Source organism: Ovis canadensis, chromosome 12 (assembly GCF_042477335.2).
Source record: "Ovis canadensis isolate MfBH-ARS-UI-01 breed Bighorn chromosome 12, ARS-UI_OviCan_v2, whole genome shotgun sequence".
NCBI classification, from domain to species: Eukaryota; Metazoa; Chordata; class Mammalia; order Artiodactyla; family Bovidae; genus Ovis; species Ovis canadensis.
Genome location: NC_091256.1, coordinates 86,754,852 through 86,782,067, shown reverse-complemented (window position 1 = coordinate 86,782,067; position 27,216 = coordinate 86,754,852). Strand labels below are relative to the sequence as shown.

General features: G+C 40.1%; 1 protein-coding gene and 1 pseudogene across 1 annotated transcript in view; one reads left to right on the top strand and one right to left on the bottom strand.

Moving 5' to 3' along the window:
- Positions 1 to 2,003: 2,003 nt before the first annotated feature.
- LOC138415860 (complement factor H-related protein 3-like) lies at positions 2,004 to 18,514 on the bottom strand (annotated as a pseudogene).
- A 7,251-nt stretch (positions 18,515 to 25,765) lies between these two features.
- The window catches only part of LOC138415778 (membrane cofactor protein-like), a 57,919-nt gene continuing 56,468 nt past the window's right edge, over positions 25,766 to 27,216 (top strand). The window contains exon 1 of the mRNA XM_069544321.1: positions 25,766 to 25,970. Coding sequence (XP_069400422.1) covers positions 25,850 to 25,970 — 121 coding nt within the window. The 5' untranslated portion in view covers positions 25,766 to 25,849. The remainder of the gene's footprint in view (positions 25,971 to 27,216) is intronic.

Sequence of the window (27,216 nt, the reverse complement as noted above, 5' to 3'; positions counted from 1 at the left end):
TCAGTCATGTCTGACTCCTTGAGACCCAATAGACTAGAGCCCACCAGGCTCTGTCCATGGGATTCTCCAGGTAAGAATGCTGGAGTGGATTGCCATTTCCTTCTGAAGGAGATCTTCCTGACCCAGGAATCAAACTCGGGTCTTTCACACTGCAGGCAGATTCTTTAGTGTCTGAGCCACCAGGGAAGCTGGTGCTTAGGGAAGCACCAATTTAAAAAAACAAAACAAAACAAAACTCAGCTGAGATAACAGTAGTGAGTACAAGAGTTTCAGCATATTATTGACATTAAATATTCTTTAATGTGCTTTGAGGCACCTTTTAATTTAAAAATATATTCAGATGCACAGAAAGATACCCTGGAGGGGGCATGGCAACCCACTCCAGTATTCTTGCCTGGAGAATCCCCATGGACAGTGGTGCCTGGAAGGCTACAGTCCATGGGGTCACAAAGAGTCAGACATGACTGAGCGACTAAGCACAGCACAGCACAAGAGTGTGTCACTCCCGTTTCCACTGGATTCCTGGCGCTGTTAATCTTGTCCAAGAAGGCACAACACCGTGTATCAGATGCTGACTTAGAGCAGAGGGAAAATGGCTGCAACCTGCAAAGGATCAACAGCTTGGAAACTCACTGAAACTGAGTTTTCCAACTGCTCTGCCACTGTTCTATCAACTGAACTGCTTCAGGTTGCTGGAGCCTATATATTCACTGCTGCTAAGTCGCTTCAGTCGTGTCCGACTCTGTGCGACCCCACAGATGGCAGCCCACCAGGCTCCGCCATCCCTGGGATTCTCCAGGCAAGAACACTGGAGTGGGTTGCCATTTCCGTCTCCAATGCATGAAAGTGAAAAGTGAAAGTGAAGTTGCTCAGTCGTGTCTGACTCCCAGCGACCCCATGGACTGCAGCCCACCAGGCTCCTCTGTCCATGGGATCCTCCAGGCAAGAGTACTGGAGTGGGGTGCCATAGTGAATTCCAAAATTCACTAGGCTACTGCTGCATTTCTTTTGCTGTGACAGGAGTTCCTTGATCAGAAGCATTGCTCTGTGGACCACCACCCTCCACAGAGGGTTGTTTTGGCAGATGCATTGTGCAGGGAAAGCACATCCATCTGGAGCGGGTTGTCATTTCCTACTCCAGAGCATCTTCCTGACCCAGAGACTGAACCCTTATCTCCTACGTCTCTGCATTGCAGATAGATTCTTAACCACTGAGCCACCAAGGAATATATACCCTTGCTTTGTATATGTCTTTATGTTAAAATAACATATTCTATGTTTCAAAGGTGATATACATTAAAGACAGAAAAATTCAAGAATGCGTGTACACAAAAAGGAGTTAAACACCACATTTTACCCCATTATCTCTAAATTCAACTATAGTTATTCTAAATATTCTATTACATTTCTTGCTAATATTTTTCTATTAAAAATGCATTCAGTGTTTAAAGCATAGTGTGTCTATGTGCATGTGTGTTTATAGATGTCAAATGTTTTTAATCACTGTAATCACTTTTAATGTCATGTTATAATCATTATGTACCCAATTGGATTCTAATTCTTCTTTCTTTGAATTACTATGTGCTAGATATGCATATTGTAAATGGTTATGTATGACATAGTTCGCTCTTTACATATTTGGAAATGATATTATTTTGAAGATACCAACAAGGATTCTTTTCCAAATCCTGAAGGAGTCTCAGAAAACCTCAGAAGTTATGGAGAAATCTTTGAGAAAGTTAGGCAACTGATCTATAGAAGAGGCACTGAAGTGATTGCATTAATTCCTTCCTCAGGTATTTTATCAACAGGACACACAGCACTTTGTTTGCCAAGTTTAATGAGGTGCTTTAAAGAAGTGATGCATTAGTCTTCCTGAGTATAATTTCATCGTCCCCAGAACATTTGATTTGTGAATCAAAATGAGTTAAACAATACTTGATAAAATAAACAGAATTGGATTAATAATGGAAAATTCTCAATGCACGCACATACAACTGCATCTAACCAGTGTTTTGCCCACAGCGAGGATACACCACTTTTCCTTCCTGACAAGCTGTTCGAAATGTACGATATGGTGTCACTGGATGATATCCATGTTTACATATAAATTCAATATGATCCTGTGTTTTAGAGTAAAGTTTGTTTGAAGTTGTCCATTTTAACTGTATGTTATGTTTTTTCATCATTTCTTCTGAAATTTCACAGGTTTCTGAAGATAAAAATATAAACATAAAACATTATATAGTGAACAAATATTTTCCACAGAATTTCAAGCTTTCAAGTAGAATCTTCTATTCTAGTCCAAAAATTCCTTCTCAAACTTTTTCCAAACCAACTCACTGAAAATCTATTATGCAGGTTTCATCATTTTAAACATTAGAATGAGGTACTATATTTAATGTCATTATTACTCTTGTTGCTATTGTTCCTGACCAGAAAATTTTCAGACTTTCTGTCTACACATAGTAATATTTGGTAATCAAGCATGCAACAGAATGGTTTGTTAGTCCATGAAAGCTCTATTATAAACAGCTAAGCCTCATGCCCAGTACAAAGATTTCCCCAGGATCCAGGAGCAGACTGAGGCATTTGCCCAAGCACTTTGGTGGCTCAGCCCACTCTCCATCCTCACCCACATTGTCTCTGTTTCCCTGAAGCTCGTAGTAGGCCTAGCACTGGTACCCCACAATTGACCGCAGAGCATATACAGGTGTGAGGAGTGAGGTAATGCCTCCATTGTCTATTGTTGGAGAAGGCCCACGTTTTCCTTGAGAGTCTAAAATCTGTGTTGTTTGATTTATTGAAAAACCACCCCCCCCTACAGTTTAAAATAAAGGAAAAAAATGTAGCCTACTATGTAATATCAAGAGTTGTGACTTCTGATGACAGAAATGATTTATTGAAGAAAATCCAATCGCTTAACAGGAAAGGCACATTTTTAAGTTTTACTTTTATCCCACTTGAAATCACACATAACACATTCACAAATATGTCTTCTGTGCAGGGTTCTGGTATTAAAATACATTTTCTTAGTGAATGTATGCTAGGCAGATGGATACTGAAGAGAAATAACATTTCTTTTGTCCTTATGTACAACATACTGCAGTGTCTTAAATCTCTCGTCATTTTTGTTGATTTTCAAATTGTTACAAAAAAATTTTTTTACAGATTTGAATAATGGACTTCCTTTCTTGGACAAGTTGAGATGCTTATTACATCTGTGAAGTATTCCTTCTGCTAATTAAAAATCCTGACATATTATAAAAACCAACACAGAAAACTTTAAAAGATGTAGAGAATATGTCAATCTGATTAGAGACCTTGAGATTCAAGAAATTACACTGCAGACAGTGGCTTGGGTTTTAATTTGCTTTCTGTGTATCTTGGTCAAGCCACTGAGACAACAACCCAGGAATGGTAACAAGTTCAAGCAAAAAAAAAAAAAAAGTTCTCAAGAAATACTTCATCTTTTTCATCAGAGGCCCAGAAAGTGGTATGTGTATGCTTGCTAAGTCACTTGTCGTATCCAACTCTGTGCGGCCCTATGGACTGTAATCCGCCAGGCTCCTCTGTCCGTGGGATTCTCCAGGCAAGAATGCTGGAGTGGGTTGCCACTCCCTCCTCCAGGGATCAGTCCTACATCTGCAGCTCCTACACTGTAGGCAGATTCTTTACTGCTGAGACATTGAAGGAGCCCAGAAACGAAGCAGGCTAGCAAGACAAAGAATTTTTATAATACTGACTTACCCTAGAAAAACACCATAATGGAAACCTGAGACTAACTCTTTCCCTGCCTTGATCAGCAGGGGCCAAGCGAGGAGGCCAGACTTCCACTCACATGGCTGGGAAGCAAGATACCTCTGCCCTTTCTCCTTAAGTCAGTGGAGGCCAGGTGGGAACCCTGGACTTGCACCTTGCATGACAGTAATGGAGGCCTGATAAAGATTCCAATAAAATCTAGGGTCTCAAAAATCATGATACCCCAAAAGTCTAGGATACAGATCATTCATAATACCAAGGACCTGGAAAGCCTCAAAAGAAAAAAAAAATCCATAGAAGACAACAGTGAGATGACACAGATATTGAAATAATTGGTAAATGGTTTTTCTTAATGGAATTGAATTTATAGAACTAAAAAAAATGGACTGATATAATTTTAAAAACACATTGGGTAGGCTCAATAATACACTGCAGAGGACAGAAGGATAAATAAGCTTAACTGCAGACTAACTTTGAATATAGACTGAAAAAAAATGGACAGAGCCTCAGGCAATCAAAGGAAGACAGTAAAAGATTGGAGACCCTGAAGGTGAAAAGAAAGGGGATTGAGATGAAAAAATAACTATAATGACTGAATATTTCCCAAATAGGGCACAAAGCACAAGTCTACATATTAAAACATCTGAAGAATTCCAAACAGTATAAACCCAAACAGTATAAATTAATGTCAAGATACATCATAACTAAATTGCTGGAAACCAAAGGAAAAAAAATCTCAAAAGCAGCTAGATAGATATTATGCAATACTTATACAAAAAAAGGATCCAGGCATCAGTAGAGTTCTCATCCACGACAATAGAGCCAGGAAAAAGTGACATCATTTTTCCAATCCTGGAAGAAAAGAATCATCAACCCCAAATTCTATGTCCAGTGATACCATCCTATAGGATTAAAGGGAGAAAGAAAGACATTCCCAGACAAAGGAAAACAGAGTTTGTCACCAGCAGACCTACTTAAATAATTGCTAAGGGAATTCTTAAGATAGAAAGGAAAATAGAAAAGGGATTGATACTTTAGGAAGGAATGAAAAATAATAGAATTGATTTTAAAAATTCAGGGGTAAATATAATAAGACTGTCTTTTCCCTAATGATTTATTAGATCATGGTCATGCAAAATTATGTCATTTGATATAGTGCTTAGTATATGTTGAGGGAATATTTAAGGAATTTATGTTAAAAATGTGGGGAGGGTAAATAAATCTAAATGGAAATAAGGTTTCCACATTTCACCTGAGGTGATAAAATGTCAGCAACAGTAGGGACTGATAAACTACCTATGTTTACCTTAATACCTAGAGCAACTATTAAGAAAGCCCTGCAGAGAAAGCATATACTCGAAAGCAATGCAGATGTATCACAGTTAAATTATTTTTTAGTGTTCAAAACTCCACAGTGGAGAAAAGGAAAAGGAGATGAGAAACAGAGAAAACACACACAAAACAAATAGTGAAATGGCAGACACCGGCCCTAAGAGTAGTTACTTTAAAGGTAAATGGCCTAAATACTTCAGCTTAAAGACAGAGTGGCAGCTGAACACAAAACTTGTATGCTAAGCTGTACGCTGTTTTAAACATGAAAACATTCAGGAGAATTTGCCAAAAATTCACACCAGGCAAGAATTAACTTGATAAACTAGAAGACTCTTGAGAGTCCCTTGGGCAGCAAGGAGATTAAACCAGTCAATCTCAAAGAAAATCAACCCTGGATACTCACTGGAAGGACTGATGCTGAAGCTAAAGCTTCCATACTTTGGCCACCTGATATGAAGAGCCAACTCATTGGAAAAGACTGTAATGCTGGGAAAGATTGAGGACAGGAGGAGAAGGGAGGCGACAGAAGATAAGATGGTTGGATGACATCACCAACTCAATGGAGATGAGTTTGAGCAAACTCTGGGAGACAGTGAAGGACAGGGAATCTTGGTGTGCTGCAGTCCGTGGGGTCGCAAAGAATTGGACATGACTTACAATTTCTTGTTTAGATTCCCTTCCTTTCTGAACTGTAAACACTGAAGTGTCCTAAGGCCAAGTTTCAGACATTTTCTATGTGTACACTAATTCCCTGAATGAGTTCAACTCATTCATACCTTTAAATATCACCCATATATGAAGATGCCCAAAAGAGGCCGCATTCTGTTATCAAGTCCCAGTTGCCTATTCCATGGCTCAAAGTGAAATTCCTTGGGCTGTCAAATGTACTTATGGTATCTTTAACACATTTATTCTTCAAGAAATAACTGTCTTAATATTTAAGACAGGAAATGTTCCATGATTCCAACCGTTCAAATCTGGTCAACTATTTCATAAAATATATATGTGAGATTATTTATTCATTCTACAAAAGAACTGGATGTTAAGCACCATCATTTTCTTTTAATCAAAAAATTATTCCCTAAGAACTTCTTCAATATCTATTTACATCAACATATTTTATTCCTAATACTTTCTCTTAAATCAAGGAGAGGGTAGACAAGGTACTCTACCTTTGCACTGAGGTGGTTTTGTCCAAGTTCCATTTAAACATGTCACATCTACGTCCCCCAAAATGTCGTAAGTTCCAATGCATTCATAACGTACTCTCTCACCATTTTGATACCTAGGCCTCTCACTTTGTATAACTGCATTTTTCACTCTGGGTGGATTCACACAGGAAACATCTGAAAAAAAAGTATTTCTAATATAATGATCCTTATGAACAATAAGGCAATGAGTTAATGTCAAATATATTCCATGGTTACTTAAATTCAATAGGTAATCTGTCATGAAAGACTGCTAAATTCAATGTTTACATATAAGATTAAGGAAAAGGAGATAAAGCAATATTTTTCAGTGGAAATTAAGCTTTTTTACCTTAAATCTCTGCCCCAGCCTTAACTAGCAGGTTAATACATAATTTCAGGCCAGTGAAAATGAGGGCTTTTCTGGACAACTCTTTCTGAGTTTAGTAAAATCAGTGTTAAATAAATTCACAATGAATTTATAAACCATAAGAAAGTCATAATAATAAGATCATATGGATTTGATTTAAATCATCAGGATTTGGTTTACAGTCATTCTGTGTATTAACTGTAACTTAAGACACCTAGAAAAATAAACACAGTAGATACTTCTTTAGAAACTTGATCAAGAATTAGCACACTTTGAAGAATACCATTGTTGAAGGAAGAAGATTAATTAAAAGATCCAAACATATCTGGGAAACAAAACTATTCTTTGATAATATTTTTTGGAATGCTTAAGGACACCACAGTGAGTGATGGGTCATCCCTCAGTGAGATTCAGGGGATGTAAGGTACAAGAGGCTGTAGCCTTGACTCCTAAACTGAAATGTGCACAGAATCCCTTGTGATTCCTTAAAACAGCGTCGGAGTTGCAGCCCCAGAGGTTTTGATTCAACAGGTCTGAGTGAGCCTGTGAATCTGCTTGCATATCTTACAGTTTCCCAGAACATGCTGAGATTGCTGTGCCAGGAATATGCTTTTAGAATTATTGGCTACAACGCTAAACACTGAGAACACAATCCCATCTCTTTTTATGCTGAGATATAAACTTTTTTGACCTGTATGCGGGTCAAGGAGCAACAGTTAGAACTTGACATGGAACAACTGTCTGGTTCAAAATTGGGAAGGGTGGACGACAAGGCTGTATATCGTCACCCTGCTTGTTTAACTTCTATGCAGAGTACATCATGTGAAATGCTAGGCTGGCTGAATCACAAGTTGGAATCAAGATTTCTGGGAATAATATCAATAATCTCAGATATGCAGATGATACCACTCTAATGGCTGAGAGTAAAGAGGAACTAAAGAGTCTCGAGAGTGAAAGAGAAGAGTGAAAAAGATGGCTTGAAAGTCAATGCTCAAAAAACGAAGATCGTGGCATCCAGTCCCATCACTTCATGGCAAATAGAAGGGGGAAAAGTGGAAGCAGTGACTTATTTTATTTTCTTGGGCTCCAAAATCAATGTGGACGGTGAGTGCAGCCATGAAATTCACAGATGCTTGCTCCTTGGAAGGAAAGCTGTATCAAACCTAGACAGCGTATTAAAAAGCAGAGACATCACTTTGCCTACAGAGGGCAGTATAGTCAAAGCTCTTTTTTTCCCAGTCGTCACGTATGGATGGGTGCTGCTGCTGCTGTCACTCCAGTCGTGTCCGACTCTGTGACCCCATAGACAGCAGCCCACCAGGCTCCCCCGTCCCTGGGATTCTCCAGGCAAGAACAGTGGAGTGGGTTGCCATTTCCTTCTCCAATGCATGAAAGTGAAAAGTGAAAGTGAAGTCTCTCAGTCATGTCTGACTCTTAGCGACTCCATGCACTGAAGCCTACCAGGCTCCTCCATCCATGGGATTTTCCAGGCAAGAGTACTGGATTGGGGTGCCATTGTAAAGAAGGCTAAGCGCTGAAGAATTGATGGTTTCAAGCTGTGGTGCTGTTGAGAGTCCCTTGGACTGCAAGGAGATCAAGCCAGTCAACTGTAAAGGAAATCAACCCTGAATATTCATTGGAAGGACTGATGCTGAAGCTGAACCTCTAATACTTTGGCCACCTGATGCGAAGGGCCAACTCACTGGAAAAGACCCTGATGCTGGGAAAGATTGAAGGCAGGAGAAGGGGTGACAGAGGATGAGATGGACTCAATGGACGTGAGTCTGAGCAAACTCTGGGAGACAGTGAAGGACAGGGAAGCCTGGCGTGCTGTAGTCCATGGGGTTGCAAAGAGTCAGACACGACTTATTGACTGAACAACAATAAGAACAATGAATAATCTATGGCCATTTAATGATGGTGAATATTATATTACTTAAGATACTTTAATAATAAAATTTAAAACTTTTACCAAAGTACCTCTGCACACTGGCCTTCCTATCCATTTGCTCTTAACACACTGTATAGTGTTGGATCCATCCAGCTGATAATATCGTTGACATTTAAAAGCCACTTGTTCTCCTGACCTATATGATTTCTTCTTCTTGTCTGTGAGTACAGCACCATCAAAGCTGGGCAAGTTAAAACAATCTGTGCCTGAAAAAAAGGGAATATATATTAGTTTAGTCCATCTTTAAAAATACATAGTGACCAATGATTACATTCCAGAAAAAATAGATATGTACATATCAAACCAATGAATATTGTACAAATTTCTCTTATAACTTAAAACAAATGTCAGCCATCTTGACCTAGTCACACTGAGTGTCTCTATATTCATCAGAAGTACAACATGGGAAGGGTGATATTCAAAGAGATAGGGCTGCATGTGGTGCTTGAGAGCATACTTCTCACACTTACACTCGTTTTCCCCATCGCAGGCCGCCTACATTATAAACGTGTTTCTGTTTCTTGTATCAAAATCTGTTACCTTGAATTACATCACGTCTTAGAAAATTGTGTATTATAAAGAACCGATTGATAAATTAAGAGTACGTTGAGTAGTGGTAAGACTGATGAGCAGAGGTCAACTGTGATACAGTCGTGTGGAACAAAGACCAGAAATCTGAGAATGTTTATCAGAGGATGTCCAAACTGCACCCAAGTTGATGTGAAAATGAGATAATTTAGCTCCTGTTTTCAAACTTTTGTTATTACTAGGATTGTTAATTCCCTACTAGAATTCAGAACTTTCACAAGATGCCTTGTAAAGTTCTAGAATTACTGCTTAGTTTCCTCTTTGTACCATTTATGCTCTTAATTAAAGATATTTATCAGCATTAGAATAAAATGAAATGCACTATACTTATGCATTTTGGTGTACGGGACCATTTTCCTCCTAAACATCTTATAGATGCAAATCCATAAATCCTAAATCCTTCGTTACAGGTGTATGTGGCTTTTTCTCCATATTGATAACTGTCTTTCTTGTGACGTACAGCACCATTCTGAATTGAAGGTGGAAGTCCACAGGGAAGACCTAGGAATAAATGAAAGAAAGGTTTTAAGTTTCAATAACCCTGAAATTTAACTTATGTACTGCTTGTCATATTTGATAGTTTAACTGAAAGTAATAAATGATTTTACAGGAGTTTACATGACATCACACAGAAGGGCACAAATGTGTCCTAAATTCACCATGCTGATGTGTGTCCCGCTGTCCACATAAGGAAGAACTTGAAATCAAAAATACCAGTATATGAAAGAGACTATCTCTGCTCTCTAACCAATCATGGGTAATTAAAGAAAAGCACACTGAGATTCCATCATCTTAGAAGAAGTGTTATGTATTGTAAATTATTAGAAGGCACATTGTAGGAAGGACAGAGGACATTTTTTGGGAAAAAACTTGGTGGCAATGCAAACACTGCAACTTCTATGAATAGTTGAATTATGAATACATTTGCTGATATCAATAGGGAGGTTTAATTTTGTTATAAATCCAGCGCCAACACAAAAAAAATTGCCAAAATTAAAAGTGATTCTATATGGAACCAATGTAATTAAGAAAAAGAATGATTTGAACATGCAAAAATTAATTAAATGCATTAATATATAAATTACATATAAGTGTCATAATATATACAAAATTTGATATACTGAGTAAAGGAGTCTGTCTCATGACTTTGTTGCCAATTCATTAGTTTAAAAAAGTGGAATTAACACACATTGAAGAATAACACAGTTGAAGGAAGAAGATGACCAAAAGACCCAAACAGAAGACCTGACAAAACAACAGGAAAATAAATGTGTAATTTACAAAACTACTCTTTAATGATGTTTTGGGCAAATGCTTAAGGACACCGCAGTGAGTGATGTGTATAATTCCTCAGTGAGACTGAGGGGATGTAAGGTACGAGAGGCTGTGGCCACGGCTCCTAGATTGAAATGTGCGCAGAATCCCTTGGCAATCTTTAGGACAGTGTCAGGACTGCAGCCCCAGAGTTTTTCACTGAACAGTTTTTTATGTTTCCAATGCTCTCTGAAAACAATTTTTAAATGAACTGGCATTTAAATATACTGACATTACACTGAAAATTAAGAATATATTCTACATTTTATGAAAAGAGATATGCCTGTTACCTAGATCTAATTTTGTTAAAACATTAACATGACAGCATTGTTAATGACTTTGAAAAATAGTCAACAAAATATATTTAAAATATAGGAGTTGATGAGGTTTGAATCTGCAAAATCATCACCCTATGAGAGATTATGAAAATAACCATTGTTCCCCAAAGTTTCTTCATATTACAAACAAGAATCCCCCAAACATGTTCAAGTCATACTCTAGCTTTTCTGTGACATATTTTCTATCGACATTTTCATGAGCATATTCACATGACTTCATAAGCAATATTCAGTGGCCTTTTGCACTGTAGTACTCAGAATATAGAAAACAATTCATTTTATTTCCCCCTTAGGTGAGCATGTTAATTTTTTCATTAAGGTATTATTTATAGGTATCTCACCTTGCAGGTTATTTCTACCAGGAGATTCAATCAAAAATGTAAACAGCATGTTAGATTTTCTTGATGGTACAGTCACACAAATATTCCAGTTGCACCATTTGAGGTTTAAAATCTGCCTCATTTGCAGTTCCCAAATGTGACTCCGAAATTAAGTGTATTACAGTGAAGCTGGTTAATGTGTCATTTAATAAATATCAAAGTTCAATGTCTTACACTATCCCTAAATGTTTTCTGTTGGTAGTTTCATGGTAAGTTATTTTATTCATCACCTGACAAGTATGTCCATAGCTTTATGTGGGACCAGGTATGAACTGGCTCCAGAAGTAATGTAAAATACTAATTTTCAATAAAACATCTCAAGATAGTAGGTGAAGTTCTTCCTGCCTGTTGAATCATCTGTATTTTCATGGGCTATGGAAAATGATCAATTTTTAAAAAATTGCAGTAGATCTTAATATGTACTACACAGGTTATGGGGTGTTAAATGTGGCGATCGTGTTACAGAAACCAGCTGCCAGTGCAGGAGACGTGGGTTTGATCTCTGGATTGGGAAGATGCCTTGAAGAAAGGCATGGCAACCCACTCCAGTATTCCTGCCTCGAGAATCCCATGGACCGAGAAGCCTGGTGGGCTACAGTCCACGGAGTCGCAAAGAGTCGGACACAACTGAAGTGACCGATCACGCACAGTGTAATGATTTGACTCATATATATAATGATATGTTTACAACCATAAGTTTAGTGAATATCCATTGTTTCATTATTTGATATCGTTACTGTATAATTATTATGTTCTTCTGTTTGTCTTATAGTCCTTGATTTTTGTGTTCCTTACAGTCGCATGTTCGTTTTGCGTTTAAAGCATGCTGTGTTTGCATTTAAAGAAGCAGTCACTTCCTCTAGTCTTTACAGATTTGCCTTGGGGAGAGAAGTTCACTCTGTCACTGATAGGATTTTGAGGCTTTTCCAGACCTCTTTTAAGGATACACCTGGCCACATATCTCAGTTCCTCTTGGGAGAGAATTTTGAAGCTCATATGCTTCTTTCAACCCAGCAAAGCCAGTCTCTGTGCTGACAGCTTCCTGGCTGCTTCCCTGGGGCAATGCTGAATACTGAGTTTGTGTGCTTTCTCACAGTCCCACGGGGTCAGACTGGCTTCTGGATGTCTCACAGATCAAAGGCTTGGAACACCACCATGAGGACCTACACAGGGAGCTGGCCCTGGGGCAGGGGGACGTGGATATGTTGAGGTGCCCATGGGTGAGCAGGACCCACAAGCAAGGTGTCTGCAATGCCTAGAGGGTGGGCTTCTTGGTAGTGTCTCCAACATGGTCAGTGGGATCCATGTCCCTCAATGAGTTCTAGCTCTGGATGCTGTACAGCTGGCCTCTCCCCACCCCTCAGCCATGCAGATGACCCCAGTGTCCTGGATAAGAGGAGAGAGAAGTGCGCCTTCTCATCAGTGTTGGAAGCTGAGGAAGCCACCCTTGGTCAGATGCTCTTATTCCCCCACAGGTAAAATCCTATGCTGAGCGGTCTCTCTCGGCACTAAGCTGTGCCACTTTAGGGGAGGGCGACACACAAAAGGTGAGGCTGTTCCTCTAAGCCTCTATGAGGCGCCAGGTCTTGCATATCTGCTGTAATCTCTCTGCTAGACGCCTTGCCTCCCACAAAGACACTCTCATTCATGTGTGACTGTTTGTATCAGGAGAGACAGTAAAACTCCTATTCTGCCATCTTTCTAACTTCACTCTGTTATTACAGCTTTCTTCTTTGTGGTTCTTTTCATTTTCTTGACTAATGTCCATCAATAGGCACATTTATTTTGTTATACACATATCTAGGAATTGGTACACTCACACATGCTTGTTAAACAATAAAATTAAATAGGTCCTTTGACAAAACAAGAGGCTGATCTAAACATTTTTATCAGTGGATAATACAGCTGAGTCTTAGAAACTTATGAAGATACGGGGGTCTGAGCCCAGTTTACTCACCGACGCGGACGCATATTGGAGGAGGGTACCAGCCCTTCTCTGTGCAAGTCATTGTGTTCTGATTATTGTGAAGACTATAGCCATCATGGCAGCGGACTCTTACAGTTTTACCTTGTAAATACTTTTCTTGGGAATTTGTGTAATATCCATTTTCCAAATAATTGAAAGTACATTGTCCTAAGGATCATAAAATCAATAGAATAGAAAAATAACATATATTTGGTAAAAGAGCACAGTAAAAATTAACTTTATAGTATTTACCTGACAATGCATTAGTATTCTAAAATGTCATATAACTTAATAAAAATGAAAGTTGCTACCACATTTGTTAAAAAGGAAAAAAAATGAATACTCCATGTCATTTATCTTTAGTTTTTGTAATTAAAATGCGTATAAGTGATGCAGATATTCTCATAAGGTCTCTATAATTCTCCTGCGACTTCCATGAAGAGCTCCTCGTGAAAGGAGACCTATTTGGATCTTTTTACTGGCAGACCTTGTTCCTCAGCCTTCCTGTTGTATACAAGACCTAATTGTACTCACTCACTAGTGAGTACTAGTGTCTCTTCACACTTTGAAAGATTTATACACATAAAATTAAAGAGGTTTACTTACTGAGGCAGGGCACTTCTGGGGACCATCCTTTCAGGGTGCAAGTCATGTAATCCCAGGGACTTTGTGAAGGAGTCACAAAATACCGATTACAGCGATAGGAAAACTGTTGACCAACACTTGCTGGAAAGTATCCTTTAAATGCATAATATAACCTTCCATGTTTTATTACTGGAAAATCACAAGGTTTCACTTGAAATGAAAAAAAAAGTATAAATAATATTTTATCAATAATCAAATTAAAATGGTTTCATCTATTAATTATATTCTCTTACTAGCATAATTACACTCATTGCACTAGGGATTCTAGGACAAGAAAATTTATAAAAACTTCAGATGACTAATATGTGTAAGGAGATCCATGCAGCTGCTATTCCAGGGTCTGGTTTCTCCTTGCCTGCCTCCAGAAGGCCCAGCATTTCCAGTTTCCTGGGATTACAGGGAACAAAATAGCAGTTATGAATGGCTGTGCCAGCACTCCTCACAAGCCATTTCCCAGCTACATGTGGAGAGAGCAGCTCCCAGTTTCTTCATGGAAGAGTCACACCACACATCTAGACGCTCATCTTCTTCAGCTGCTGCCCAGGGAACTGGCTTCCAACTAACCTGTCCCCGAGAGCTGATGAAGCCCAGAGTTTGCTTGGTGCCTGAGAACTACAGAGAGCTGACTCATGGTTTCAAAGAGCACAAGGTTTGAAGGAGTGTGCATTCACTTGCACGGCTCCTCTCACTAGCTCAGTGCAGAGTGAATGAAATGATAGCCTCCAGTCCTCAGGTTTACCACCTATTCTGGCTTCTAGCTCACCTCTCTCAGGACACTAATGGGAGTTGGCAAACTCTAGTCAGGAAGCAACAGTTAGAACTGGACATGGAACAACAGACTGGTTCCAAACAGGAAAAGGAGTACGTCAAGGCTGTATATTGTCACCCTGCTCATTTAACTTCTATGCAGAGTACATCATGAGAAACGCTGGACTGGAAGAAGCACAAGCTGGAATCAAGATTGCCGGGAGAAATATCAATAACTTCAGATATGCAGATGACACCACCCTTATGGCAGAAAGTGAAGAGGAACTAAAAAGCCTCTTGATGAAAGTGAAAGAGGAGAGTGAAAAAGTTGGCTTAAAGCTCAACATTCAGAAAACGAAGATCATGGCATCTGGTCCCATCAGTTCATGGGAAATAGATGGGGAAACAGTGGAAACAGTATCAGACTTTATTTTTTTGGGCTCCAAAATCACTGCAGATGGTGACTGCAGCCATGAAATTAAAAGATGCTTACTCCTTGGAAGAAAAGTTATGACCAACGTAGATAACATATTGAAAAGCAGAGACATTACTTTGCCGACTAAGGTCCATCTAGTCAAGGCTATGGTTTTTCCTGTGGTCATGTATGGATGTGAGAGTTGGACTGTGAAGAAAGCTGAGTGGAGAAGAATTGATGCTTTTGAACTGTGATGTTGGAGAAGACTTTGGGAGTCCCTTGGACTACAAGGAGATCCAACCAGTCCATTCTGAAGGAGCTCAGTCCTGGGTGTTCACTGGAAGGACTGATGTTGAAGCTGAAACTCCAATACTTTGGCCACCTGATGCAAAGAGCTGACTCATTTGAAAAGACCCTGATGCTGGGAAAGATTGAGGGCAGGAGGAGAAGGGGATGACAGAGAATGAGATGGTTGGATGTCATCACCAACTCAATTGACATGAGTTGGAGTATACTCTGGGAGTTGGTGTTGGATAGGGAGGCCTGGCATGCTGCAGCTCATGGGGTCACAAAGAGTTGGACACGACTGAGCAACTGAACTGAACTGAACTGAACTGAAGTGACTTAGCATGCATGCATGCACATTTCCACCAAAAGACTGGAGACCTGTGATTTACCCAATGAAGATTTAAAAACAGCTGTTTTAAAAAACTCCATGTGCTACAAGAAAATACAGTAAGACAGTCAAACAAAAGTAGGAAAACAATAAATGAACAAAATGAGCAGTTTAATAAAAATAAACAAATCATATAAAAACCCCAGAAACTGTGGTACTGAAGGATTCAAGGATGAAATGAAAATGCTTTAGAGAGCATCAACCACAGAATGAAACAAGCATAAGAAATAATCTGTGAGATGGATGACATATTGAAGTTATCCAGTCAGAGGAGAATAAAAAGAAAATAAAACAACAACAACAAAAATAAAAATAAGAAACAAGAAAAGAATGAAAAAAGTCTATATGATCTATGGAGCAGCATCAACAGAACTAACTTGTGAACTATTGAGTTTTCAGAAGGAGAAAAGGGGAGATGAGTGTGAAAGCTAATTTAAAGAATGACTGAGAACTTCCCAAATCAGGGGTGTGATTTGGATATCAAAGTTCATGAAGTTTATATGTGACTAAACAAAATAAACATTAAAACACGTCTACAACATATACTATAATGAAGCTTCAAAAATTAAAGAAAAACAGATAAGACTTAAAGACTTAAAATCTTTTAAAAACATGAAGAAAAAAACCAAAAACATCAAAACAAAACAAAAAAGTTTGAAACTTACAAAGGAACACCATATGTCTCTAAGCATATTTCAAAGCAGAATCCTGAGTAGCCAGGAGAAAGTGGGATGATATATTCCAAGTGCTGAAAGAGAAAACTGCCAACCAAGAATACTGTCATTCAGAAATGAATTGAAGATAAAGACTTCTCCAGACCCACAAATACTGAGGGAACTGAATACCTATAGACTTGCCTTACTAGAAACCCTGAAAAGAGTTATTCAAGGTGCAATGAAAGCATGCCAATTAATATCATGAAAATACACAGCGCACTGGTAAATGTAAGTGTACAGTTGCACGCAGGATACTCTAATGCTGTGACATGTTGTAATGTTAGATTTTTTTCCCCCTTCACTGTGGATTCCATATTGGGAATAAACCATTAATTTAATCTCATTCCTTTTGGTTAACATTCTAGTGTATGTTTCCAACACTGTTGGAGATTTGGAATAATTATTCTTTACCCTTGGGTTTTTCCATTTTCAGCATATGTCATCAACAAGTGTGATTTCATGATGAGGATGGGTCATGAACAACAGACGATGAATCTATTTCTGTGATTTTGGCTCAGAGGTTAAAGCGTCTGCCTGCAATGCGGGAGACCTCGGTTCGATCCCTGGGTCGGGAGGCTTTCCCTGGAGAAGGAAATGGCAACCCACTCCAGTATTCTTGCCTGGAGAATCCCATGGACGGAGGAGCTGGTCGGCTACAGTCCACGGGGTCGCAAAGAGTCGGACACGACTGACTGACTTCCCTTTCACTTTCACTTTGAGTTTCAATTAAGAAAAATATATGACTTTCTATTTCTGTTGGATGAGGAAGTAGTTCTTACAAGAAGTCTACAATTGTGAACAACTTATCTATTATGAAAAATAACTATTCACAAATATTCAGAACATTTATCTCTCAGGCCACTTTTAGAAAGAGGCCCCTTGTTAATGAGAAGGCTAGTTTTCAACTGGAATATCAGGCAAGGATTTGTCAAAGTTCCAAATTTCTCTTTCATGCTTGCATACTCCTTCTCCTCTGCTATCTCTCTTACTTAGAAATATGCCTTTAATGTTTCCTCTAACTGATTAATAGACCATCTCCCATATGACTGAGAACCAGGGATAAACTGAGTAACACATCTGTCTGCCCTTCAGCAAGCACTCTGGTAATGGAGCCATTCTTATAGGTGACCTGGGACCTAAGGTGCTTTTCATTGTTACCCTTAGGACTGGACAGGAAGCTCTGTTGTGTTGTAAACATTGTTTATGAGGAAAATTGACAAATTGATTTAAATAATATGCAAAACCCAACATGCAACATATTATAAACTTAATAATACACAGCAATGCATATTATAGTCACACTTAGTGTTTAATGAGGTATCATAAAACTCATTAGAAGATATAGCTACAAGAAAGAAAGAAGAGGACTGGATTATTAAAATTTTAAAAAAAGCATCATAATGAAGAACTTATAAATATCAAGATAGAAATGATAAAAAAATTTTTTTAATTTCACAATTTCCAATGCTCTTTTAAAACAATTTTAAAGTTTTGGCAATCGCAGCAGAAATAAAGAATGTACTCTGGATTTTATTAAAAGAGATGCCTGTTACCTGTAGCTAATTTTGTTAAAACATTGATTTGGTAGTGATGTTAATGACTTTTAGTAGCTTTACTAAGATATAATTGAAATACAGTCAACTGAACATACTTAAAATTTAGTATTTGATGAAGTGTGAATCTGCAAAATCAACACCACATGTAAGATTATGAAGATATACATTGTTCTCTAAATTTCTTGTATTACAAATAGGAATCCCCTAAACATTTGGAGTTATACTCTAGCTTTTCTGTGATATATTTTCTGTTCACATTTTCCTGAGCATATTCACATGACCTCACAAATCAATATTCAGTGGCTCTGCATACTGTAGTACTCATAGGATGTTGAAGATAATTTATCTTACTTTCCCCTCAGGTGAATATGTGATCATTATTTCATTAAGGTATTCTTTATAATTATCACATCCTGAAGACTATTTCTACCAGTTGATTCAATCAAAAACACACACATGAAAGTGGAAACGAACTAGGAAGAAGGGTGAGTGTTCATACCTGTTTCAACTTACCTTGCGCATGAGCACAGGAAAGCCACAAGGTGAGAACAACATTGATTAGCAAAAACATGTTAGATTTTCTGATGATACAGTCACACAATACTCCAGTGGCACTCTTTGAGGTTTAAAATCTACTTCATTCGCAGTTAGAAAACATGACTTTGGATTTAAGTGCCTTACAATGAAGCTAGTTAATTAGTGCCATTTAATAAATATCAAAGTTCAATGTTTTACAATATCCATAAATGATTTCTGTTGGTAGTTTCACAATAAGCTATTGTGTTCAACACCTGTTATGTCCGTGTACAACTTTATGTGGGACTAGGTGTGGACTGGCTTCAAAGTAACATAAAATATTAATTTTTATTAAAACATTTCTAGAGAATAGGTGAAGTTTTTCCCAGCCTTTGAATTGTCTGTATTTTCACATGGCTAGGGAAGTGAGGAGATTTTTTTAAATTACATTAGATCTTAATACCAAGTACACAAGTTATAGTGAATTCTTTGTATTTATATGCTACTTATGTATGGGTATTTTATGGTTATTTTTTCCAGCTCTTTTGACATATAATTGACATGCAGCACTGCATAAGTTTCAGGTGTGCAGAGCATAATTATTTTCTGTTTTGTTTTCAAATTTTATTTATTTTAATTGAAGGATAATTACCTTACAATATTGTGATGGGTTTTGCTATATATCAGTATGAATCGGACATAGGTATACATGTGCCCCCTCCATCCTGAGCTCCCCTCCCACGTCCCTCCCCACCCTACCCCTCCAGGTTGTCAAAAAGCACTGGCTTTGGGAGCCCTGCTTCATACATCAAACTCGCACTGGCTGTCTATTTCACATACGGTAACGTATGTATTTCAGTGCTGTTCTCTCAAGGCACCCCACCCTCGCCTTCTCCCACTGAGTCCAAACATCTGTTCTTTACATCGGTGTCTCCTTTGCTGTATGTAGGATCGTTAGTACCATCTGTCTAGATTCCATATATAGAGCACAATGGTTTAATGTATATATATCTTGAAATGATGACTACAAGTTTCGTGAATATCTATCATCTCATATGGGCTTCCCTGATAGCTCAAGTGGTAAAGAATCCCCCTGCAATGCAGGAGATCCCGGTTCAATTCCTGGATTGGGAAGATCCACTGGCAAAGGGATAGGCTACTCACACCAATATTCTTGGGCTTCCCTGGTGGCTCAGCTGGGGTAAAGAATCCGCCTGCAATGCGGGAGACCTGGGTTCGATCCCTGGGTTGGGAAGATTCCCTGGAGAAGGGAAAGGCTCCCCACTCCAGTATTCTGGCCTGGAGAATTCCTGGACTGTCTAGTCCATGGCATCACAAAGAGCTGGACACGACTGAATGACTTTCACTTTCAGATCATCTCATATAAATACAAAATTAAAGATAGAAAAATATTTTGTGTGTGAAGAGAACTCTTAGGACTTACTGTTCTACTAACTTTCATACATAAGATACAGCAATATTAACCATATTTACCACATTGTATGCTACATCCTTGGTTCTAATTTATCTCACACCTGGAAGTTGTTACCTTTTGACTGCCTTCATGCAATTCTCCCATCCCCAGCCCTAGCCTTGATAACCACATATCAGATCTCTTTTTCAATGTGCTTGTTTTTTTACATACAATTGGCCAAGAACACTGTTACTTCCTGTTACCCAGTGTAGTGATTTCATGTTTCTGTTTATTTCAAAATAATCACCACAATAATTCTAATTACATCTATCAACATTTTTAAAATTACATAATTAATTATTATATTCTTGACATTGAATATTTCGTGCTCCTGACTCATGTATTTTGGACTGGCAGTTTGTCCTCCCTAACCTCCCTCACCAGAGGATCGGGAGTGCATGCCCATAAAAAGACATAAACAGCATGGTTCACGGAAGCTTTATTTATAAATGGCAAAAGTCTATATTGTTCCCATGAACATTTGGAGACTGGACAAAGCATTTGTAGCATTTTCATACAATGGATTAATATTCACTAATGTAGAAACCAAAATGAAGTATAGCTATTGACAGCAATTTTGCAAAATCTCACAGCTCTCATGCTAAACAAAAAAATCAAACACACTCACTAGGTTCATCAATTTATTATTGATATAAATTTTAAAACATGGAAAACCTGACCATAAGGGTGGTTGCCTATGGAGATAAGGTGTGGTACAGAATGGGAAGAGACAAAAGGAAATCTTATGTTGTGCTGGAAGTTTGCTCTCTTTAGTTCCAGGTTGTAGTTATATGGGTATATATGTGATTAAAAGACATCAATCAGAACACTTAAGGTTAATTTCACTTTAGGTACTTAACTATTTATATGTTTACTTTAGCTTTAGAAATACTATTTTTCTGAAGAATAAATTTAAAAGTTACTATTTTATTTCAAATGTTCATTTTTCATTGAACTCAAACTTTCACCCTAAAAAAATAATAATGTAATTATGGAATAGGGAGTAATTTCAAAAGGCATGAAGGAACATTTGGGATGATGAAAATATTCTACATCTTGATAATAGGGTGGTTATATAACTGTATATATCTTATCTTTAAGATACCTTCACACAAAAATCTAACTGATAATTTCACCAAGCATCTGAGTACTACTGTCTAGCCAAGTTGACACAAAATTAACTACCACACAAAATATCCAAGATCAACTTGGATATTTAGTTTGGAAGATTCCCAACCCTACTATGAAAGATACACCTGATTTCTTCTTGCTTCTTGTAGTAAAATACATTCAATGTGATGGAAATTGAAGAATGAACTGTCAAAGAAAAAGGAAGCAGTGTGAGATGATTTGAAGTGAATTAGCCTATCCATATACTATACTCACCAATCAAGCCCATACTGAGGCTAGACAGTCCTTTGCTTACAAGGTTACATATGTGAGTCGAGAACCAATCAATTGTCTCAGCCTAAGCCAGAAGTAGAGATGCTATTATCCAGGGAAGATGTGTGGTGTACACACACGACTAACAGCTGGCATGTATTAGGGCACAAGAGACCGACAAAGTTTTTGAGAAGGTTCGGTTCAGTTCAGTCACTCAGTAGTGTCCGACTCTTTGCGACCCCATGAATCGCAGCACACCAGGTCTCCCTGTCCATCACCAACTCCCGGAGTTCACTCAGACTCACGGCCATCGAGTCAGTGATGTCATCCAGCCATCTCATTCTCTGTTGTCCCCTTCTCCTGCCCCCAATCCCTCCCAGCTTCAGAATCTTTTCCAATGAGTCAACTCTTCGCATGAGGTGGCCAAAGTACTGGTTTCAGCTTCAGCATCATTCCTTCCAAAGAAATCCCAGGGATAATCTCCTTCAGAATGGACTGGTTGGATCTCCTTGCAGTCCAAGGGACTCTCAAGAGTCTTCTCCAACACCACAGTTCAAAAGCATCACTTCTTCTCCACTCAGGTTTCTTCACAGTCCAACTCTCACATCTATACATGACCACAGGAAAAACAATAGACTTGAATAGATGGACTTTTGTTGATAAAGTAATGTCTCTGCTTTTCAATATGCTATCTAGGTCGGTCATAACTTTTCTTCCAAGGAGTAAGCATCTTTTAATTTCATGGTTGCAGTCACCATCTGCAGAGATTTTGGAGCCCCCAAATAATAAAGTCTGACAATGTTTCCACTGTTTCTCCATCTATTTCCCATGAACTGATGGGACCAGATGCCATGATCTTCGTTTTCTGAATGTTGAGCTTTAAGCCAACTTTTTCATTCTCCTCTTTCACTTTCATCAAGAGGCTTTTTAGTTCCTCTTCACTTTCTGCCATAAGGGTGGTGTCATCTGCATATCTGAGGTTATTGGTATTTCTCCCGGCAATCTTGATTCCAGCTTGTGCTTCTTCCAGCCCAGTGTTTCTCATGATGTACTCTGCATAGAAGTTAAATAAGTAGGGTGACAATATACAGCCTTGACGTACTTCTTTTCCTGTTTGGAACCAGTCTGTTGTTCCATGTCCAATTCTAACTGTTGCTTCCTGACCTGCATACAGGTTTCTCAAGAGGCAGGTCAGGTGGTCTGGTATTTCCATCTCTTTCAGAATTTTTCACAGTTTATTGTGATCCACACTGTCAAAGGCTTTGACATAGTTAATAAAGCAGAAGTAGATGTTTTTCTGGAACTCTCTTACTTTTTCCATGATCCAGCAGATGTTGGCAATTTGATCTCTGGTTCCTCTGCCTTTTCTAAAACCAGCTTGAACATCAGGAAGTTCACGGTTCACATATTGCTGAAGCCTGGCTTGGAGAATTTTGAGCATTACTTTACTAGCATGTGAGATGAGTGCAATTGTGCGGTAGTTTGAGCATTCTCTGGCATTGCCTTTCTTTGGGAATGGAATGAAAACTGACCTTTTCCAGTCCTGTGGCCACTGCTGAGTTTTCCCAATTTTCTGGCATATTGAGTGCAGCACTTTCACAGCATCATCTTTCAGGATTTGAAAGAGCTCAAGTGGAATTCCATCACCTCCACTAGCTTTGTTTGTAGTGATGCTTCCTAAGGCCCACTCGACTTCACATTCCAGGATGTCTGGCTCTAGGTGAGTGATCACACCATCGTGCTTATCTTGGTCTTGAAGATCTTTTTTGTACAGTTCTTCAGTTGTATTCTTGTCACCTCTTCTTAATATCTTCAGCTTCTGTTAGGCCCATACAATTTCTGTCCTTTATCGAGCCCATCACTACATGAAATGTTTCCTTGGTGTCTCTAATTTTCTTGAAGAAATCTCTAGTCTTTCCCATTCTGTTGTTTTCCCCTATTTCTTTGCATTGATCGCTGAGGAAGGCTTTCTTATCTCTTCTTGCTATTCTTTGGAACTTTGCATTCAGATGCTTATATCTTTCCTTTTCTCCTTTGCTTTTCGCTTCTCTTCTTTTCACAGCTATTTGTAAGGCCTCCCCAGACAGCCATTTTGCTTTTTTACATTTCTTTTCCATGGGGATGGTCTTGATCCCTGTCTCCTGTAGAAGAAGGTTACTCTAGCAGAAATGCTTCCAGCTAGAAAGGAGCCGGCATCATACACGTAAAGGAGGAATGTCTCCAAAGATAGTGCCCTGGTAGGTGGGGCCAACAGGGCCTCTTCCAGCTGAGAAAATAGTCTCACCTCCCTGGTGGTTCATAAAGCTGAGTCTGCCTGCATAGGGGCTGACCTGGAGCATTACTTTCACATAGGAGTGTTCTCTGTTCCCAGAATCTAATGAGATTTCTCTTGGTGGGTTTTGAATTTGTTTAAGACTTGTGACCCCTTTCTTATCTCTTTCTCCATTTATGAATGGTAATTTCTATCCTATGTCAATATTAGCATTGTACTTTGGAAGAACATTACTTGTTTTCTAGTTCACAGGGTCACACATGACTACAAATTTTGCCCAGGGATGGTCCAGAAACTAAGTCTCATTCATAACTTATTTAGAAGACATTTAAGTAAAATTTGGGCCTTCGAGTTGATGCTGTAAAGAGTGAAAACTTTGGAGGATGTTGGGATTGGGTGAATCTATTTGACACATGGGAAAATAGGAATCTGATAGATTGCAATGTGAACTCTTATGTGTCAAAGAGGGTCCCTTATGGCCAGGACCTAAAAGTGTTACATTATTTGGAATTAGGGTGTCTACCAGATGTAATCAAGTTAAGACGAGGTCATTATGGTGACCTCCAATCAAATGTGACTGACATCCTTGTAAGAAGAAGAAAATAAAAGTAAAGACAAAGACAATCGGGGAGATATTTTTGTGACCAGAGAGGCAGAGATTAGAATGATGCAGCTGCAAGCCAAAAAAACCAAAGATAGATGCTGCTTCTAGAAGCTGCAGAGCAGGAAACAGCATTCTGCCAATTCTCAGGGAGAGCGTGAAATAAAAAGAACAAATGGAAGCAAAAGGAAGCGCGTGCTATTGTTAGTCTTCAGGTGACCCCAATCCTGCTCATAAGTACTCAATCCAAAATACCTCCTCTAATCCTTGTTGTTGTTGTTCAGTTACTCAGTCATGGCCGACTCTGCGACTCTGCAGTATGCCAGGTTTCCCTGTCCTTCACTATCTCCCAGAGTGTGCTCAAATATCTGTCCATTGAGTAGATGATGTCATCCAACCATCTTATCCTCTGTCATCCCCTTCTCCTCCTGCCCTCAATCTTCCCAGCATCAGGGCTTTTTCCTTGAGTAGGCTCTCCCATCAGGTGGTCACAGTATTGAAGTTTCAGCATCAGTCCTTGTAATGAATATTCCGGATGGATTTTGTTTAGGATTGACTGGTTTGATCTCGCAGTCCAAGGAACTTTCAAGAGTCTTCTCCAGAATCTTTGTCCTTACCTTTTTCACGCATGTAAATTTCACCTTCAATAAAACTTAGTTGCTCAAGGACTGAGGCCCCACAGAGTTGAGGCCTCTTATGCTAATAGTCCGTGTAAATAATTTACCTTCCCAGGAGTCCTTTTCTGGGAGCAGAGGGGAAACTAATTGACTAGCTGTTGGGAGAACAATGGCCATACTTTTCCTAATTCTGAAATCTATCGGGCCACTAAAGGCTTCAGCAGCAGTCAACCGCGGAAACCTCAGCTATTGTCCTGAATTATGCCTGCCTAATGCCGAAGAGATCAGCCCTGGGATTTCTTTGGAAGGAATGATGCTAAAGCTGAAACTCCAGTACTTTGGCCACCTCATGCGAAGAGTTGACTCATTGGAAAAGACTCTGATGCTGGGAGGGATTGGGGGCAGGAGGAGAAGGGGATGACAGAGGATGAGATGGCTGGATGGCATCACTGACTCGATGGACGCGAGTCTGAGTGAACTCCGGGAGTTTGTGCTGGATAGGGAGGCCTGGCTTGCTGCGATTCATGGGGTCACAGTCAAAGACTGGGCAAGGGCCTAGGCGTCGGGACAGTCTGGAGGGCCCCAGGTCCAAAGTGGAGTCCTGCGCGGTGCCTGCCGCACAGGGATCCACTGACTGTTTTCAGGTGGAGGTGCTTGATTCTTTTTATTTAGTCCAGCGTTCTGGAAAAGGGTCAACGATGACCGCGCCTGCCCTTGATTCCTTCCCATCCTTCCTAAATAGGGCAGTGACAGTGTGTTCCCGAAGAGGCTGTGCACATTTCCCGCGAGCCGCTGAGCTTCTCCTTTAGGTCTGCAGACGGAGAAGTGACGCCCACGCCCCGCCCCTCCCGGCTCAAGGACCGCCCCCGGCCCGAAGCCCCGCCTTGCAGCCCGCCCATTGGCCAGCCAGGGCGCGTTCCAGGCCACGCCCACCTCCGTGACCGCACTGGACTGGGTGAATCCGCGGATTGTTGCGCGCGGTAACTCAGTTTGGAAAGGTCTGTCCAGCGTTGGTCTGCGGTGTCCCGCTGATCGTCCCGAAAATGACAGCGTCTTGCGCGCCTCGCCAGGCACCTCCCGCTCGCCCCGAGAGTCCCCTCTTCCCTTGGTGCTGCGTCGGGATGCTTTTGGCGGCCCTAGTGCTCCCGTTACCCATATTCTCCGGTAGGAGCCTGGAGATGGCGTGCGCCCAGGCGGCGAACTGGAGTGGGTCGGGGGCCGGCAGGCCAGAACCGGGGGCCGGGGGCTTTGCTTGGTGGCGCGGGGCGCTGACACGGAGCTGGATCCGCCGGGGGTCCTGCGGAGTTGGGGTAGAGGGCGGGGCGGGTGTTTGCCGGGTCTAGCTGTGCGGGGACCTAAGGAGAAGGCTTGCATCTTGGGGGGCACTGAGAGCTGCGCGATGGTGGGCTCGGCCTGGGTTGACCAGCTCTTGCCAGGCTGGTTCCCTGGCAAGAGGTTGTAGGGTGTTTACAGGACAGAGCCTGGTGAGGACAGGTGCAGGGCCCTGGTGCTGGTGGGGAAGGCTTGCTCAAGTGTCTGGGGATGTTGCGAGGGGAAGGGTTTGTCTTGTGCTCCGTGGGTGGTTGCGGGGGTGGGGGGTTGTGTCCCCCTGGGGGAGCTGGGAGAAGTGTACCCCAGTATATGCTTTGTGAAAGTCATCAACCCAGTGGTGCCCAGTGTGGGACTAGGAAGCTTACTGTTTGCTTTGCATGTGAAGTTGCTCAGTCGTGTCCGACTCTTTGCGACCCCATGGACTATAGCCTACCAGGCTCCTCAGTCCATGAAATTTTCCAGGCAAGATTACTGGAGTGGGTTGCCATTTCCTTCTCCAGTGGATCTTCCCAACCCAGGGATCGAACCCTGGTCTCCCGCACGGCAGGCAGACGCTTTACCGTCTGAGCCACCAGGGAGATCCAAGTTTGCTTTGCATGGGGCTTACCAAAGCAACCGAAAACACATTGGTAGTCAAACCTAGTGAAAAATGAGTATCCTGGAAATGAACTATAAATGATGTTCACCTGGTTTTCCCTTAAAGCTCATAAGTTAGAGCTGAGACCCCGTTCACTAAGTTTGTGTGTTTCAGTGAATCGAATAAATACTTTAAATATGTACAAAAATACATGGTTATTGTATAAAACATAAACAAGGACAACCATTTTTTAATACTTTGGTATATTTCCTTGTCTTTGTCCACAGATGTGTTTCTATGTCCAGGATATTTTTAGGATCTATTTCATGTAGTTTGTTTGCTACAGTTTTTCTTAGCAACATTTACTCAACAAATACTTGTCTTCTGTATGCCAGGTCCTGTCCAGGTCCTGAAGATGCACTTGTGAATAATAAACACAGCATTCCTGTTTTCACTATCCTGATTTCACTGTCTGTCTGTTTGTCCCCCTCCTGCACACAC